At 38.3% G+C, this 18183-nt stretch overlaps 1 protein-coding gene across 19 annotated transcripts in view; it reads right to left on the reverse strand.

The window, feature by feature from the left end:
• Nucleotides 1-15482, reverse strand: part of MFF (mitochondrial fission factor) — a 44888-nt gene extending 29406 nt beyond the window's left edge. For 8 of the 19 annotated variants that reach the window (XR_004350670.1, XM_032636996.1, XM_032636995.1 and 5 more), the window contains exons 1-5: nt 15283-15434; nt 10750-10861; nt 9810-9986; nt 8663-8883; nt 7564-7733 (exon numbers count right to left, since the gene is read on the reverse strand). Coding sequence is in view for 18 of the 19 variants with exons in the window: in XM_032636996.1 (XP_032492887.1) it covers nt 7564-7733; nt 8663-8883; nt 9810-9847 (429 nt within the window). In the remaining variant the exon portion in view is untranslated. Of the gene's footprint in view, nt 1-7563; nt 7734-8662; nt 8884-9809; nt 9987-10749; nt 10862-15282 lie in introns of all 19 variants that reach the window. The other 11 variants (XM_032637009.1, XM_032637007.1, XM_032637003.1 and 8 more) reach the window with 6 other exon arrangements.
• Between the last annotated feature and the right edge of the window lie 2701 nt (nt 15483-18183).

The raw sequence follows: 18183 nt of genomic DNA on the forward strand, positions 1-18183 counted from the left end.
TCCTCATTATTCCTGATGCAAATACCTCACCCGCAGAATCCACGAGCAAAATTATTTGTTTTTGTTTCAAGCCACTAAGTTTAGGGTGGCTTATTAAGGGGCAATAGATAACTAGAACAATGGTAATCATTAACTTCACTTCGTTTTTAGAATTTTTTTTCTTCTTTTTTTTTTTTTACTACAAACAGCCATGGCAACTTAATGGTTAAAGAAAAATATGAACTTTACTGTAAAGGACAACTGGTGTGTGAACCAATGGACTTAATAATTAAGATTTTCAAAAATGCACACCCAGTATCTATTAATGCTCAAAGGCTTGGGAATAGATTATCAGGTTATAAGCACCATCAAAGCAGAATAAATCCTGTATTTCATGCCAGCAAAACTTAAAACTACTATGCAGCACATAATTTCAGAGACTGTTTAGATTTGGTTATGGTTATAAACCATTTACCCATCCAAACAAAAGAAAGAAAAAAACAGAAAAGGAGTCGGTTCAGAGACTACTGCAAGAGTTCTTTACAGTTAAACCAAAAATCAAAATTACTTGAAGGCATTTATATATAAAAACTAGCACCTCCACAATCAAATACACTTTACCCATAGTGAGCAGTGTTGGGTTGCTTTGTGAGAATCCCACTGATGCTTGCCTGCCTACCTACTGCACAGTTGTGCTTGCTTTTTCTAGAGAACTGTTCTTCCATGTTGTAGGGATTAAGATGAATTTCCTACTATAGTAGAACTGTTCCTCCTGCTATGTGGTAAGAACTAACATTCAGCAGATAGGAAGAGACAGGACAAGACAAATTAGTCTATGACTCCAACATAACCTGACAAAGTAGAGGATCCTAGGTCTGTTATTTTCGCCATTTGAGACCTGATTTAAATTATATCTTAACAGGAACATTAAGCTCGATATTACTAACATATTGAGGAAAAAGACAACATAAGACAAAAGCATATATTTGTTATGCCTTCATATGACCAGCCTGTATACTGTAATACCAAAGAACTTTGATACTGCCTGAGGTGATAAGGGACACGGTGATCTTTAAATACTTTCCCCTTTAGTTCACAATCATGATGGTTGTTTTTTTCAATTCAACGATTTTTAAAAATTAATTACATTTGTTCCCAACATTACTGAGATCCAACTGACAATTCAAGGTTTTAAAATGTCATTCAGAACCATCCTGCATCGATTAACCATTATAAAACTTACATGCACTCCTTAGGCTGAGAAATAGTTTCCAAGCTTCAGGTAACTTCCTGGAAGTTAGGTCACAGGGTCTTCTGTGTCTAATTATAGGCATAAAATTCTCCTCTAATGTGCTTATACTCTGAGTTACTTTCGATTGTTCACAGAATCCTGGACAAATCAGTGTCCCCGAGGTCTCTGTTTACTGGTTCTCTAGATTTATCTAGAGCTTGTCTCTCCTTCAAGAATCTGCTCAGATGCCTCAGTATTTTCCCCTATACCGGTCCCTGTTTTTATTTTTTTATATAATTTTTAAAAGTTACACTCCATTTACAGTCACTACAAAATATTGTCTATATTCCCCATGTTGTACAATACATCCTTGTAGCTTATCTTACACCCAACAGTTTGTACCTCTCACTCTCCCATCCTCATATCCCTCCCACAAACTGGTAACCCTAAGTTTGTTCTCTATATCTGTGAGTCTGCTTATTTTTTGTTATGTTCACTAGTTTATTGTATTTTTTAGATTCTACATAAGTGATACCATATAGTGTTTCTCTTTGTCTGGCTTATTTCACTTAGCATAATGCCCTTCAAGTCCATCCATGTTGCTGCAAACAGCAAAATTTCATTCTTTTTTATGGCTGAGTGATATTCCATTATGTATATGTGTACGTGTGTGTGTGTGTGTGTGTGTGTGTGTGTGTGTGTGTGTATACACATATATGGCACGTCTTCTTTATCCATTCATCTACTGATGGACACTTAGGTTGCTTCCATATCTTGGAAACTGTAAATAATGCTGCTATGAACACTGGGGTGCATGTATCTTTTTTGAATTGGTGTTTTTGTTTTTTTTCGGATATATATACTGATTCCCCGTACTCCCTTTTTTAACAAGACACTTGTTTTACTTCTCAACACATACAAAATAAAAAACTGTAATTATATTAAAACAACCAGTAAGTATTACAGGCACATAGACCCTACCATAGCCTAGTTCTTCATAACCACTGTGATTACTAAACAACCCTCAGAAAATCTGTAGCAAAAACTAAGATTGAAAACTGATTTCTGAAATGTTTGTGTTATGCCTTTCATTTAGGCAGTTTTTTATTCTTTTTAGTACTTTTTAAACAATTTTACCTTTTTAAGAAAAGGATTTCTTTTAATTCTGTCCAGAGAAAGGGAAATCCTCCATTTTATCATTTGGTATAATCTCAGTGAAAAATGGAGATTTATCCTCAAATAGTATGTTAGTTGCATTTTCAGTTAAGAAATAAAAATATATAACTATTGAATAGAATTATTCGGCAAATTAATGGATACTGATCCCCTTTTTAAAAATAATAGTTCAGAGACATTAATCTGTGAATTGCTGTGGGACTTTTATTGGAAGAGGTAAAGCAGAGTTAAAAATGTGGGCCAAACAATCGGGGTGAACAGTCTTACCCCCCAAAACATATTCACTGCCCAAAATTTAAAATAATAAACTACCTGGAAAAATAATGAACCCAATGGGAAGGAAACATGGAATACATGTGTCAGCAGTGAATACAATGCCCATGCGATAGGGCCATGAAACAGTAACTGCACAAAGGATGTGAGTGCACATCTCTGAATCTTCCATGGATGAATGTGCATACATACATACAATTAATTAAGCTGTTCTTTTTCCTCTTCTCTCCCTTTTGCTCCATTCTACTCATCACAGCCCCAGCTCCTCTTTCCACAGGAGGGGAAAGGAAAGGGAGTTAAACAAACCATCACCAAATTGTGATCAGACCCACGTTCATCAGCCTCTCAATTTTCAGAGCTACTGCCAGGACCCTTTTAAGTCCTTCTGAGTGTCCGGGAGTCCTTCTGCATTTCTTTTTTGTTTTTTAACTTTTATTGGAGTATTGTTGCTTTACAATGTTGTGTCACTTTCTGTTGTACAGCAAAGTGAATCAGCCATACGTATACATATATCCCCTCTCTTTTGGATTTCCTTCCCATTTAGGTCACCACAGAGCACTGAGTAGAGTTCCCTGTGCTATAAAGTAGGTTCTCATTAGTTATTTATTTTATACATAGCAGTGTATATATGTCAATCCCAATCTCTCAATTCCACATTTGTTTTAGGACGTGCCATACAGCTAAGTCACTCATTACACTTCAGGTCAACTATGTACTTTCACTTCACATCCTAGAGGTTGTCATGGCAATTGAACTGGACCATCACCCGGCACTGATAACCACCTGCTACGTCCTTATAGACTGTTGGATTACAGATCTAGAGCCCTCTGTTAGACACCCATGGCCTTTGTGCTGTCCATAATGACAGCTTCTAGAGCAGCTGCTTTCCAAGTGTATTCTTTAAAGCAGTCAGTCCTAGCTGGAAATATTTCCTCCTAGCCCTTGAGCTAGACACTTTGTACATGGTTGCTGTAGGATTTGGCATCCTGTGTAAAGCTTGCATGGCCTGGATACACTTCCTTTTCTGAAAATGTTCATTGCCTTTGTTCTTTTCTAAAACCAGGTCAGGGTTTATACAGACCAATCTTCCCAATTCTTGGGACATTTGGGGTTCACTGCTGTTCCAGATTTATTGCAAAAATGAATGGCTTTCTCATCCTTCTCTTCTTTGAAGTAGAAGTTGCCAATTCAGGCAAAAGCTCTTATAACCTGTCTTTAGTCCAATTTGTTTCCTCTTCCCACTTCAGTGGTCTTTTCACAAAGCTCCTGGCCATTTATTGTAGTTGATTTTTTCAAAGAAAACCACTGCTTGGGTGATGGGATATACTGACGGAGTCCAAATTTTTTACTGGGTCACACTGCTTCAAAGCTGTGTCAAATCCTCATATCTTCCAACTCTTTTTCTTTACAGTTCTTCCTTCTTGTTCTCTGGAAGATCTTCTCTCACGGGCTCCCATCTGGAGGCAGTGTCAGTGTCACAGCCTCTTTCTCCTCACTCACACTGCCTAACCTATTCTAAGAACACTGAGAGCTGTCATGATTTGTGTATTTTGCAGTTCATACCCAGATCAGATGGTTTACTGCACAGTTGCTTTATTAGTTGCCTGTAGGTAGAATCACCAAGCAATGGTCTTTCCGAATATTAGCAGAGGTTAGGCATATTGAAAGGTCCATCAATTTCCTCTACCTCCAGATTTTATAAACCCTCTCTGAGCTAGGGGGATTATAGGCTTCGTGTTTTAAGGCCTCTTCATATGTTCACTTGGATACTTCAAGCCAGTTTAAGAAGTCAGTACGTTGTTTTCTGCAAATTTATTTCTTGTATCAGTCAGGCTTTTAAACAAAAATTGTATAGTGTTCCTCATAAGTCACCTTCAGGTATTCTTCTTTCTTGCCACAGGCCAGTGGTTCTCAACTGGGTGTGATTTTTTTCCCTCCAAGGGACATCTGGCAATGTATGCAGATCATCTTTTCTGTCTTTTTATTGTGATAAAATAGACATAACACAAAACTCACCATTCTAAGCACTTTAAAGTATATATATTATACAATCCAGTGGTATTCAGAACATTCACAGTACTGTGCAACCATCACCACTCCCTAGTTTCAGAACATTTTCATCCCCCCAAAAGGAAACCCCAAGATTAAGCAGTCAGTCCCAAGTACTCTCTCCCCTAAACCCCTGTCAACTACTATTCTGGATATTTCATGTAAGCAGAATCATACAACATATGGCCTTTTCTGTCTGGCTTCTTTGACTTAACACGTTTTCAAGGTTCATCCATGTTGTAGCATGTATAAGTACTTCATTCCTTATTATAGCTGAATAATACTCCACTGTATGGATATACCACATTTTGCTTATCCATTCATCAGCTGAAGGGCATTTGGGTGTTTCCACCTCTTGGTTATTGGAGACATTTTTGATTTTCATGACTTGAAGGATGCTACTGGCGTCTCGTAGATAGAGCTCAAGAATGCTGTTAAATATTTTACAGTGCAAAAGGACAGCCCTCACCACAACAAAGAACTATCTAGTCTAAAATGTCATAGTGCTGAGGTTGAGAAACCTTGGCATATGTTGTAAAATGATTATTACAGAATAAATGATTTAGGGAATCTTACTTGACATATTCCAAGTAGCATCCGAATGAATCATCAATGTTATCAGCACTCAGGGCCTTACTACCCTTCCATTTCAATCCATTTTGTAGACGCTACCAGAACTCTGGTTCCTTCCCTTTTCTCCTCTGCTCACTAGCTGATTGCCTCTTGAGGGCCACCTGACCCTTCTATGGAATGAAGCACAGATCATCACCTTTGCTTTCCTTTTAATAGGCAACTAGTACTAATATCGGAAACTCCTCTCCTGCATCTCAGGCTTTGGCCCCTGCCAAAGGTTTTTTTTTTTAATTGAAGTATAGTTGATATACAATATTACATAAATTAAAGGTGTATAATATAGTGATTCACAATTTTTAAAGGTCATACTCCATTTATAGTTATTATAAAATACTGGCTATAGTCCCTGTGTTGTACAGTATATCCCTGTAGCTTATTTTATACATAACAGTTTGCACCTCTTAGACCCTTACCCCTCTACTGCCCCTCCCCACTGGTAACCACTAATTTGTTCTCTATATCTGTGAGTCTGTTTCTTTTTTGTTATACTCACTAGTTGTATTTTTTAGATTCTCAGACTTACTTCACTTAGCATAATACCCTCCAAGTCCATCCATGTTGTTGCAAATGGCAAAATTTGATTCTTTTTTTACGGCTGAGTAGTATTCCATTGTGTGCGTGTGAGTGTGTGCGTGTATGTCACATATTCTTTATCCATTCATCTGTTGATAGACACTTAAGATGCTTCCAAATCTTCTGCCACAGGATGTTAATTTTCACAACAATGATATTTGTACCTATTGAACTTTTCACATCAATTAGAACATGTGCTAAACATACTACACATATTATTACATTTAATTCTCTCAATAATCATATGCAGTTGGCATTATTCTTATCATTATTTTAGAGATGAGCCTTGGAATTGTTAAATAACTTGCCCAAAGTTATGTGGTTAATAAGTAGCAAAGTAGGCCTTCAAAATTAGGTTAATTCTCAGCCTCAGCTTTTCACTCCAGTGCTATACACTTTGGACATTTATCACATTTGACTATATATCAATTACAGCAGGAGTAAACCCCACATGGGCTTAAAACCTAGGTCTCCTGAGAGACAGTACTCGTCTTGTTTTCAGTTGGTTATTCACACCAAGTAGGCACAAATGTCTAAAATGGTGGGAGCATAAAGATCAGAAGACAAACAAAACCTGAAGAATATCAAAGGGAGGGTTTCTCTCCTGGCAGAATCCTCATTCCAAGACAATATTATTCACAGACCACTACAAAGGAACCATGTCTCACTGCACAGTGTCTTACACAAAAGCTCAAAAAATGTCTGTTAAATAAATATCAGTACAATTCTGCAAGTACCTTAGTGCCTCTTCATCGTGTGAACATTCAAATTTAGTACTCTTCACCGAGTAAATACCTAGAATGTCTAAACTGGCACCTAGGAGTGTATTATCTGAGTCACCTCAGCTCAAACTTCCAACCTAAGAAAAGGTCATACCTAGTACTAGGAAACTGCACTCCCGTAGGTTATATGGGTGATTTACTCTCTTAGGAAAGGATTATATGAAAAATGAAAGACAAGGGCAGTTCCATTATCAATAAAAACATATCTTTGCACACTGTTTTATACTAGCATCATGACAACACAGGAACTTAGAAGTTATAATGAAAAAGTTGCAACTACAGAAACCACAGAAAGGAGTCTTACAAGATTGGCCCTGAATCAACAGCAAAGGCAAGATTTGAACTTTGCAACTAACACCTTATTAGTCCATATACTATCATATTTAGGTCAACAAGGCCATTAACATTACACGACACGGTAACTAACTCAGTAGAAACTTTCCAGCAAGCAGGGAGAATAGGTAGTATCAAGGGGAAAAAAGAGCTTTCTCTGCCATTTGCCAGACTGCTTTTATAACAAAGTGATGCATTAATTTTTTCCCATGCTAAACTTCCCCAATTTTTCTGTATTGCTTAAAGTGTAACTCCCAGCCATAAAAGCTCATCCTTCAAGACCACATGAATGTTAATGATTTCCACAAAATTGTCATTTTCCTGAAATATAATATTTAAATTTAAAAAACCCAACAGCATAGTATCTCATTTGGGGTATTCATAAGCCAGAATTTATAGTAATCAATGTTCCATGCAAAAGGATTCCATTACATATTACCAATGATATGATTTATAGCCTCTTAACTCCTCTTTAACTTTTGCTTCTGTCTCTATTACTTCAAATTCAGATGATGTTACAACTCTAGCACTTACTTCTTCATTTTGAGGGGTTGGAGGAGGTTTTTCTAAATCCAGAAAATCTAGTGGTCTTTCACTTAGCGTAAGTACACGAGGTGGTGTTTTTAGTGCCAGAGGTTTGAAGGGAGTTGACTGTATAAGGTCAAGATCTGCTGGCCTTGAAAATGGAATGTCTTCATTATTTCCTAAGCGTAGGGGAAAAAAAAAAAAAAAAAAAGGAAAGGAGGGAGATTTTTAAAAGACATAGGTTTTATTAAAATGTATTTGCCATTACACACCCACTAGCAATAGCTAAAATTAAAAAGACTAACAATACAAAGTGTTGTTGAGTGCAAATGAAACTCTCATTTTATGTCACTGATGGGAATATAACAGGGTACAACCAATTTCAAAAATAGCTTGACAGCTTTTCACAGTTAAACGTCATAACTTATAATATGATCTAGCAATTCCACTCCTAAGAGATATGAAAACACATGTCTTCATAGCAGCTTTATTCCTAATAGCACCAAAAAGGAAACAACCCAAATGTCCACCAACAGGTGAATGTATAAACAAATTGTGGTTTATCCACACACTGGAATATTAGAAATAAAATGGTATGAACAACTGATACAGCAACAATATGGGAGAATCTCAAAAACATTACACTAAGCAAAAGAAGCCAGACCCAAGAGTATATAGGGTATCAGTTCATTCATACGAAACTCTGGGAAAGACAAATGTGATCTCTGGTTATAAAAAGGAGATTATGGTTGCCTGGAATTGAGGGGTAGGAACTGAATGAGAAACCTTTTGGCAGGTAATGAATATGTTCTATATCTGGACTGCGGTAGAGGTTACATAGGAGTATACATTTGTCAAAACTCGTCAGGCTGTACACTTTAAAATTACACCATTTTATGTATGTAAATTATACCTCAATAATTAGTTGAATTATTAAAAAATACTAGTTGAAATTTCAGACTATTGTAATCTATAAACTTTTTGAAGAAAATGTAAAGTTGCATTTCCCAACCCCTTTTCTAAGTAATATTTTGAAAAATCCCAAAAGTTTTCATAAACATATATAAAATACATTTATCAGGCAACTTTATAAACAAATATAAAATACCTGCTACAACAATTCTCTCTGGAACCTGCATAATCACACTAGCATTTGAAACTCCTTCTTGGAATCCTTGTTCCAGGTCAGCATTTGGTGGTGCTACCTTTAATTTTTCCGGGACCCTCATTCGCTGACTAATACCTTCGGTGTATTCCATTTCATATTGAATTCGACTAATTTCCGCCATCTCAGCAGCACTGGGAGAAGGAAATGCTGCCCCACTCACTCTGCGGGCAAAAAATTTAGACAGGGGTGACTGAGTGTTAAAATGTCAGTCTTTTCTATGTAGTGAAGTTAGGATACCTTTTAGAAAGAGCAAAGGAGACTTCTCATTTGTGAGTACTGGATACATCCAAAGGAAAAATAAAAGACCGAAGAAAATGTCCTCCTCAACATAATACCTTCTCACTTAGTTGAAACTGCACCTTGAGGATATTGCTTAGGAGCAAATTTTTTAAATTACTGTATAACCACAAGACGAATGTCCACACACATACACTCTGTTCCTCTCTGCATAGAGATATGCATGCTGCTTACATAACTCAAAAAATGCCTAAAATAAAACTTAAATAGAAATTTCCTAATGAATTATATGAAGGGAAGCTGCTAGAACTTTATAAAAATGAAATTAGAAATTCCGGTCATGCATGGAAAAAATAAAACCTTTTAATGATGAATATCAGATTCATAAGGTAAGTAATGTTAATTCTCAATTTACTAAAAAAGCAACCCCCTGAATTTCACAAAATAAAAATTAAAACTTCTCTTACTGAATGTATATCTGATGACTGAGATGAAATGAATACCAAATACAGAATATACACTAATAAATCCTTAATGTTTGCATTCATTTTGAGGGACTATAGTGTGAAAGTTTCACACTATTAATTTCTACTCAGTACCATATTTACATGTATATTTTTAAAAAACATGACATGCCTTCAAACGGAAAGACAGGACAAATGCATTGAGAAACCTAAATCAGAGAAGGATCCATGCTCCAGGGTAAGGCAGCAGAAAGGAAGTTGCCCCAAGATACAAAATGCTGACAGAAGTGTAAAAGAACAGGATTAGCCTATGGGCAATCAGCTTTAAAGCAACTATGTCTCAAACCTATAATGTCATCAGCTCAACTGAATAAAATGTCACTGACCTTCCTAGTGATGTGTCATTGCTTGTTCGTTTACTCATTTTTAATACAGTAAATACACGTTTATAATAGCTATTAAAGTACTGCCTCCCTGTAGTTCAGTTTACTTTACACAACAATTCCCCTAAAGATCTGAATTTTTTGGAGGTGGACATAACAACACAGAAACTGCTTTTCCAGCTGTAAAAAAGAAAGAATAAAAATCAGTATTTCAACAATTCATTTCCTAAGAAAACTATCAATAAAAGTAAATATCTACTTAAAATTATTTTTGGATTTCAACTAAAATCAATTTTCAAATCTCTCCTAAAAAGAGTTATTCTATACCTCAAAAAAATATACTGTTTTAAGCATAGTCACTGTATTATGATTTTGCAAACAGGATAAAGAAAAGCTAATTAAATGTATATACAAATGTGAAGTCAGATTAGAAGAAAACATTTTGCCATAAAACTCCTCTAATTATTATATTCTAAAGGGGCAAAAGATCCTTTTCTTTTTCAGCCTAAGTACAAATGAAAAAATTATGAAAATAATGTAAAGGGCAGAAAAATGTATTTGAAGTAACCTAATATTTGATGTATAAGTAATGGTTTCTTTAAAAGGAAATAACTTTGAAAGCCAAATTACACTACATTTTCAGCAGGAGATATTATATATAAATCCAGGTCAATAAAAAATTAAAGACAGTATAAATGTAAGCCATAGCTGGGACATTTCTTAAACTCCATGTCAGAGATATATCACACATTTTAAACTCCACCTTACTGACATGCTTTGGAGGGTTCTTAGAGGTTGCTAAGGGGCTAAGCCCTGACAAATGGTTACTTATGACTGCTAACTTGCACCCTTTATTCTTTACCAAAATGTGTGAATTTTCAGGATTTGCATGCAAATGGTTTAAAGACTAAGAAAACAGAGCCAAAAGAAAATTTTTACTCACAAAAGTGTACCAACTACTGCTTGCTTTTTGGCATTATCTGTTTCTGTGCTTCATATTAAATCCTTTAACTTGCTTCAATATGCATGTGCTGGATTTAGAGCCACTTTTGTCCCTGGGGGAGAAAAAACAGGAGCTAACTGAAAAACTAGATGATACTACCATTAGGGATTCATTGTTGGAAATACTCCAAATAATGAAAGTCACTAAAGATGTACAACCTTACCTTAAAAAAAACAGTAAAATAAAGAAAAAATGAACAAGCTTACCACCTCTTTTAGGCCTAGAGACAGAACCCTACAGCCATTCACTAGTTAATGCAAGATAAAAGACAATCATTGTTTCTGATTTGAAACAAAGGAAAACATACCTGATGAAAAATACTTATGTTTAAAAGAATCTTAATACTTATGTGCATAAATAAGTGTATATACATACACACAAATTAAGGAGAAGCAAATGCATTGGCTAAATTTTCATCCAGCTATTTTCATTCAGTATTTAATTTCATATTTGTTTCATTTCATTCCCAACTTTAATTTGGTATTTAATTTGAACCAGTAACGCACGCACATGGCACAAAGTACACAAGAACCAGAGATGTAGGGCCAGAAACTACAAAACTCTTACAGGAAAACACAGGCAGAACACTCTATGACATAATCACAGCAAGATCCTTTTTGACTCACCTCCTAGAGAAATGGAAATAAAACCAAAAATAAACAAATGGAACCTAATGAAACTTCAAAGCTTTTGCACAGCAAAGGAAACCATAAACTAGATGAAAAGACAACCCTCAGAGTGGGAGAAAATATTTGCAAATGAAGCAACTGACAAAGGATTAATCTCCAAAATTTACAAGCAGCTCATGCAGCTCACTATCAAAAAAACCCAATCCAAAAATGGGCAGAAGACCTAAATAGACATTTCTCCAAAGAAGATACACAGATTGCCAACAAACACATGAAAGGATGCTCAACATCACTAATCATTAGAGAAATGCAAATCAAAACTACAATGAGGTATCACCTCACACCAGCCAGAATGGCCACCATCAAAAAATCTACAAACAATAAATGCTGGAGAGGGTGTGGAGAAAAGGGAACCCCCTTGCACTGTTGGTGGGAGTGTAAACTGATACAGCCACTATGGAGAACAGTATGGAGGTTCCTTAAAAAACTACAAATAGAACTACCATACGACCCAGCAATCCCACTACTGGGCATATACCCTGAGAAAACCATAATTCAAAAAGAGTCATGTACCACAATGTTCATTGCAGCACTATTTACAATAGCCAGGACATGGAAGCAACCTAAGTGTCCATCGACAGATGAATGGATAAAGAAGATGTGGCACATATATACAATGGAATATAACTCAGCCATAAAAAGAAATGAAGTTGAGTTATTCGTAGTGAGGTGGATGGACCTAGAGTCTGTCATACAGAGTGAAGTAAGTCAGAAAGAGAAAAACAAATACCATATGCTAACACATGTATATGGCATCTAAAAAAAAAATGGTTCTAAAGAATCTAGGGCCAGGACAGGAATAAAGATGCAGACGTAGAGAATGGACTTGAGGGCACGGGGAGGGGGAAGGGTAAGCTGGGACGAAGTGAGAGAGTAGCACTGACATATATATACACTACCAAATGTAAAATAGATACCTAGTGGGAAGCAGCCACATAGCACAGGGAGATCAGCTCCGTGCTTTGTGACCACCTAGAGGGGTGGGATAGGGAGGGTGGGAGGGGGACACAAGAGGGAGGGGACATGGGGATATATGTATACATATAGCTGATTCACTTTCTTATACAGCAGAAACTAACACAACATTGTAAAGCAATTATACTCCAATAAAGATGTTAAAAAAAAAAAAGAAAGAAAAGAAAAAAAAAAGAATGCACAAAGAAAATAAAGTGTCCCACCAGATCCTATCCTATAACCACCTAGGTCCCCATAGGCAATCTCTCATCAATTTCTGTGCATCATTCTAAGTGAGATACTCTTCTTATAATTGTGCGTATATATCTGAAGCACAGTAAAAGCTTATAGTTAAAACTAACACTGAAAAGAGATACCTCAAAAGGAGTATAGCCTTGGGACATTATAAACTGAAACTTTATAATAATAAACAAGGGACGCAATTGCTAGAAAAAACATTATCTCCCTGAAATGTGCTATTCTCCACATACCATTTACTACATTTCAGCCTTCTTATTAACTTTCCACTAGTACATCCCACGGGTCTCAACGTTTCATTTTACAGCAACATCTTCTCTTACAAGACTCTCTGAGTTTGCAAAGTATCCCAGACTTAGATCATAAAGGTGGACAATGAAAAGACACCTTCTGGAAAAAGTCAAATTCTCCTGTAGCCAATATGAGCTACTGACAAAGTAGATGGAACTTTTCTACTAAGATTTAACATTGTACTGTTCCAATTACTGGCTTTTCTGCTTAAGTAAAATAGATCAAAATCTAATTTTTTTCTCCCTCATTAGACTGTGACATTTTTGTTAATATCTTTTGGCAATAAAGAAAATAAATTTCTCATTTGGAGTTAAGATATTAACTCCAATTTTGTCACTTACAATCTACTAGGCAACAAGTACATGAGTCTCTGTGATATAACTAAGGAGACAAAAATCTGTCTCAGAATCATAGATGATCTTATATCTCTACTTTCTAAGCCCGGTGGTTCCCAACCATCAGTAACTTACCAACTTCATGCTTTTTTTTTCATACTCACACAGTACGTTTACGCTCAGCTATACTTAATCTTTTCTTTAACTCAATTTTTAAAAAACTTAAGTGTATTTTAAAAGGAAATTTTACATTACTATTTTATTTTATTTATTTATTTTTTGGCCATGCAGCTTGAGGGATCTTAATTCCCCAACCAGGGATTGAACCTGGGACCCTGGCTTTGAAAGTGCTGAGTCCTAACCACTGGACCACTAGGGAATACCCTTACATTACTTTTTTAAACCATGGACTTAATGTACATATATAAAGACAGGTAACAAAAACATAACTCTTACAAAAAACCCTCATCTGCAAACCACCTAAAGTCAAGTCACATCCCACTCGTGGAAAGTGTCCCAATTTGGGGACACAATGATTCAAGCCTGACTTTCTTATTTTCTATATTAGAACACTGGGATGCAAAGAAGTAGCCCAGGAAGTCACAGAAACAACCTGCGTCAAACTGACTGTGGTTGCAAAGATTTATATAATTCTCCAATTACCAAAAAAAATGTTGGGTTGTTTGTCGCTTATTATGTGGACCTAGTTCAAGGCTTTTATACAGTCACCCTGTTTCAGTTCTCTTTTCAAGCAACTATACTTAAAGAATGGGTGTATTAAAAAATCACAGTGTAGTAACCCAAGATTAATTTTAATTTTTAAAGAAAAATCACTGAAAACTTGGAAAAATAAAAATCAACGAATTTTAAAATAACGTTATCAATCCACAGAAAACAAGTTTCAACACAAGAAGGGAGGACAGTAACAGCTAAACTTTGTAATCATAAAATAAGGCAGCCCTATCAGACAGGAAGGGATAGAAAACACAATTTCCTTTTGGAAAAATCCAGCAAAACCAACTCACGAGTGCTTGAAACCAAATAGATAGCAGGTCCCACCCACAATTTAATTACAGGGGAAGAGACTACTAGGTACAACTAAATCGCTCTAATTGTTTCTGAATCTATCCTCTTCAGGGTTTTTCCTTTGGGATATCAGACACGGAAACAAATGTTTTTTCAGTTAGGGTGAGAAAACATTTAAAATCTTTCAGTTAAAGTCTCTCAGTGGGGTGAGAGGCCTGTAAACAACTGGTTCTATATTTGGGAACAAGGGCCCTAAAGCTTTTATCTTCTGCAACTAAAAGACGCCACCACTTTTGAAAGTATTCTCCTCCCTCGAGAATGCCCCCTGCTCTAAAGTTGTAGGCCGCCACCGAGGGTTTTCTTCTAAATACCATATAAGCGGAACTGCACCTGCAGACGAAGGTCAGAGGCTTGTCGGAACGGGAATCCGAGCTTTCCCCATTTCCCAGCTCCTGGAATGAAATCTAGGAGCATCTCCGGGCATCCACACCTGCGAGCAAGGATGCTTACACAGCAGCCCGACCAGGGGCCTCCCCGAGGTACCTGGGCTTCCAACAAGACCTTTCTTTACGAACACGTTCTTTTCCACAAAGTAAAGACAAAACAAACCAAAAACTACTTTTAAAGACGGCAGGCATCGGGTTCAAGGTCATACTAAAAGGTACCAGGGCCTTGGCTGAGAAGGATGAGAGAAGACTACCAGCCAAACCGCGCTTTAAGCTCTCAGGACGCCCTAAGGAAGAGGAAAGCCCAGGGTTGAGGACGAGAGGCTCTGGGGTCGGGCCTCCGGCCAAGACTACACTACTAACGGGCCGGGGCCGCAGCGGGTCCCTCCATCAACGGAGGGTCAGAGCCGCGGCGCTAGGCCCGGCAGCCGGCTCGGGCCGCGGGTCCCGGGTCGGGAAGACGTCAGTACTCACCCCTGGGCCCGCTGAAGGTCCCTGGCGAGGACCGCCGCCCGCCGGCTCCCGGGGCGCTCGGGTGGGCGCTGTCAGAGACCGTTGGCCGAGCGCACGGAGGCGCCTGGGCAAATCACCGGCCACAGAGGCCCGCAGCGGGCGGGAAAAGACGCGAGAACTTCCGGGACTGGCCCCTCCCAGGAGCCGTAGTTGAGGCAGGTTTGTGGTCATGTGACTCAGGGAAGGGCGGACGTACGGCCCACGCATAGGAGCGGGGGCAGTACGACGCCGATGAGCCGACATCTTTGTTATGGGCAAGGTGCGCCAACCGCTTCTCCTGTTTACAAGGTAAACCTTCAGTAGCTAGTTAAATAACTAGTTTTCAGGACTGTCTGCGTCAAAATCAGGACTGGTGTGAGGCCTAAGAATCTGCATATTTCGCCTGTTCTGCAAGTGATTCTTAAACACTATAGTACAATTTTGACGACTTTTCAAGTCCTCTATGTCTTCCTTAAACAGTGACCCCTGCCCTGACTGGCTCCACTGATCCTTAAAGATGAGAATCACCGAAAAGGAGAAGTTAGGGTTCACAGTAGTTAGCAGCCTTGTTTAGCTTCTAAGAATTGTCTGCATCTAACCACTTAACCACTAACTTTCCGGGGGAAAGTCAGTGCCATGCTCATCAACGTTGGGAGGGACTGAAGCCAATTCACGGAATACTTTGTGTGCCTCGACGTTAACAAACAACCAGAGACATACACGTGAGTAGGTACTTCTCTACAGTCTAAAGATACTCCAGAGATGTTACCATTCTTTAAAACCATTTAGGAAGTCCTCTGAGAATTTCGTTTTGGGGCCCCTTCTTAATAGTGACAAATCATCCTTTAAGAATAGATTGAAGGGCTTCCCTGGTGGCGCAGTGGTTGGGAGTCCGCCTGCCGATGCGGGGACACGGGTTCGTGCCCCGGTCCGGGAGGATCCCACATGCCGCGGAGCGGCTGGGCCCGTGAGCCACGGCCGCTGAGCCTGCGCCTCCAGAGCCTGTGCTCCGCAACGGAAGAGGCCACAACAGTGAGAGGCCCGCGTATCGCAAAAAAAAAAAAGATTGATTTTAGGAGTGATCAGCCATTACAAGCCAAACTTTCGGGGGGAATTTAGAGACCAAGCTGAATAAGCCCACTATGACCAAAATCTTTAGAAGTGAGGGTCTTCCTGCTCCACTAGTATTAATATCTTTCTATATCTTAATTACTTGCAGTTTGGTTTTTACTCCTGTGTCTTACCCTCCAGGGAAATCGAATTCACTTTCAAATGAGGATTGTGATCCAATTACCAAATCCAAAGTCTTCTCCCTTAATCTTGATAAACCATAATCTTCCTGCATCAGTTGATTCTGTTAAATTAAATTAGACAAGATTGTAGTATCAATACATGAAAGCACCTACCAGTTACACCTAACTGGTAGTAAATTCTAAAAGAAGAAGAAAAGGCTCTTTCTCTCCCTTACCTGGAAACTCTGCTCCCTTTTTTTTTTAAAGTAAATTTAATTATTTAATTTACGTATTATTTTTGGCTGCGTTGGGTCTTCATTGCTGTGCGCGGGCTTTCCCTAGTTGTGGTGAGCAGGGGCTACTCTTCGTTGCAGTGCACGGGCTTCTCATTGCAGTGGCTTCTCTTGTTGTGGATCACGGGCTCTAGGTGCATGGGCTTCAGTAGTTGTAGCGTATGGGCTTCAGTAGCTGTGGTGCTCGGACTTCAGTAGTCGTGGCTTGCGGGCTCTAGAGCGCAGGCTCAGTAGTTGTGGCACACGGGCTTAGTTGCTCCACGGTATGTGGGATATTCCCGGACCAGGGCTCGAACCCATATCCCCTGCATTGGCAGGCAGATTCTTAAGCACTGCGCCACCAGGGAAGCCCTGCTCCCTTGTTTTTTGTAATAAAGCTTCATGCTGGGTCTTCTGTCTCTTCTGTCATTAATGTGGGCATTCCTGTTTATGATTCAATCCATCATTGACTGTCTTTTCACCCACAGTTGCCTCAAATCTTTTGTGGGAAAAGGTGGTATTTAAATCTAAATAAAATTAACAGACCATTTTGTCTCATCCTGTTACAGTAGTTCTAGCCATTTCTTCGTAAGTGTCCCATTGGAGCTTTGATCCCAACAGGGTTTCCAACTCAAATTTTCTCCCTCTTCCTAATGCAGATAACTTCTGAATTTCCTTGTTCAGTTGATGGCAAGATATTTTTTACAGTCACCAAGGTTCAAGATTCTGAAATCACCTTTCACTGTCCCCCATCCTTTATATTCTCCCACCTCAGGGCTAACTGTCCACTTTCTCTGTCATTTCTCTTCCTGCTACGAGACCATGACCAATCATCTGGACTGTTACCCTTTTAACTGGCCTCCCCATTTCCAATATTTTTCTTTCTCTAATTATTCCTGGCTATTGGATCCACAAAGAACCTATTTTTACAATTTGTGACAAAGACATCCCAAATTTGAAGCCCCAAATACAAAAATAAATTGATGACTTATAGTTCTCCACAAATTCAAATGTCCGTACAGCAGTACAGTAATTTTTTAAAACACTTGAAACTGGGAGGGTAGTATATGAAATATTGGATCTTCCATGTTACCATTTGTATGATCATTCTACTCTTCGGCTCAAAATCTTCAGTGGGTCTCTAATGCCAACCAATGATGTGCAAGTTCACTTTGGTGTTCTAAACCCTAATATGGCCCTCACCTCCTGCTATGCCACTTTATTTACCACTCCTTGTGTGTGTATATGATATATATGTATATATTCCATGTATTCTTGACCATTAATTGTTCTGTGAGATTGCTTCATGCTTTCCTAAGTACTTACTTTTATCTATGCTATTTCTGCCACCTAGAATGCCATCCTGCCTCTGATCACCT

This window comes from Phocoena sinus, chromosome 7 (assembly GCF_008692025.1).
Source record: "Phocoena sinus isolate mPhoSin1 chromosome 7, mPhoSin1.pri, whole genome shotgun sequence".
Taxonomy (NCBI): domain Eukaryota; kingdom Metazoa; phylum Chordata; class Mammalia; order Artiodactyla; family Phocoenidae; genus Phocoena; species Phocoena sinus.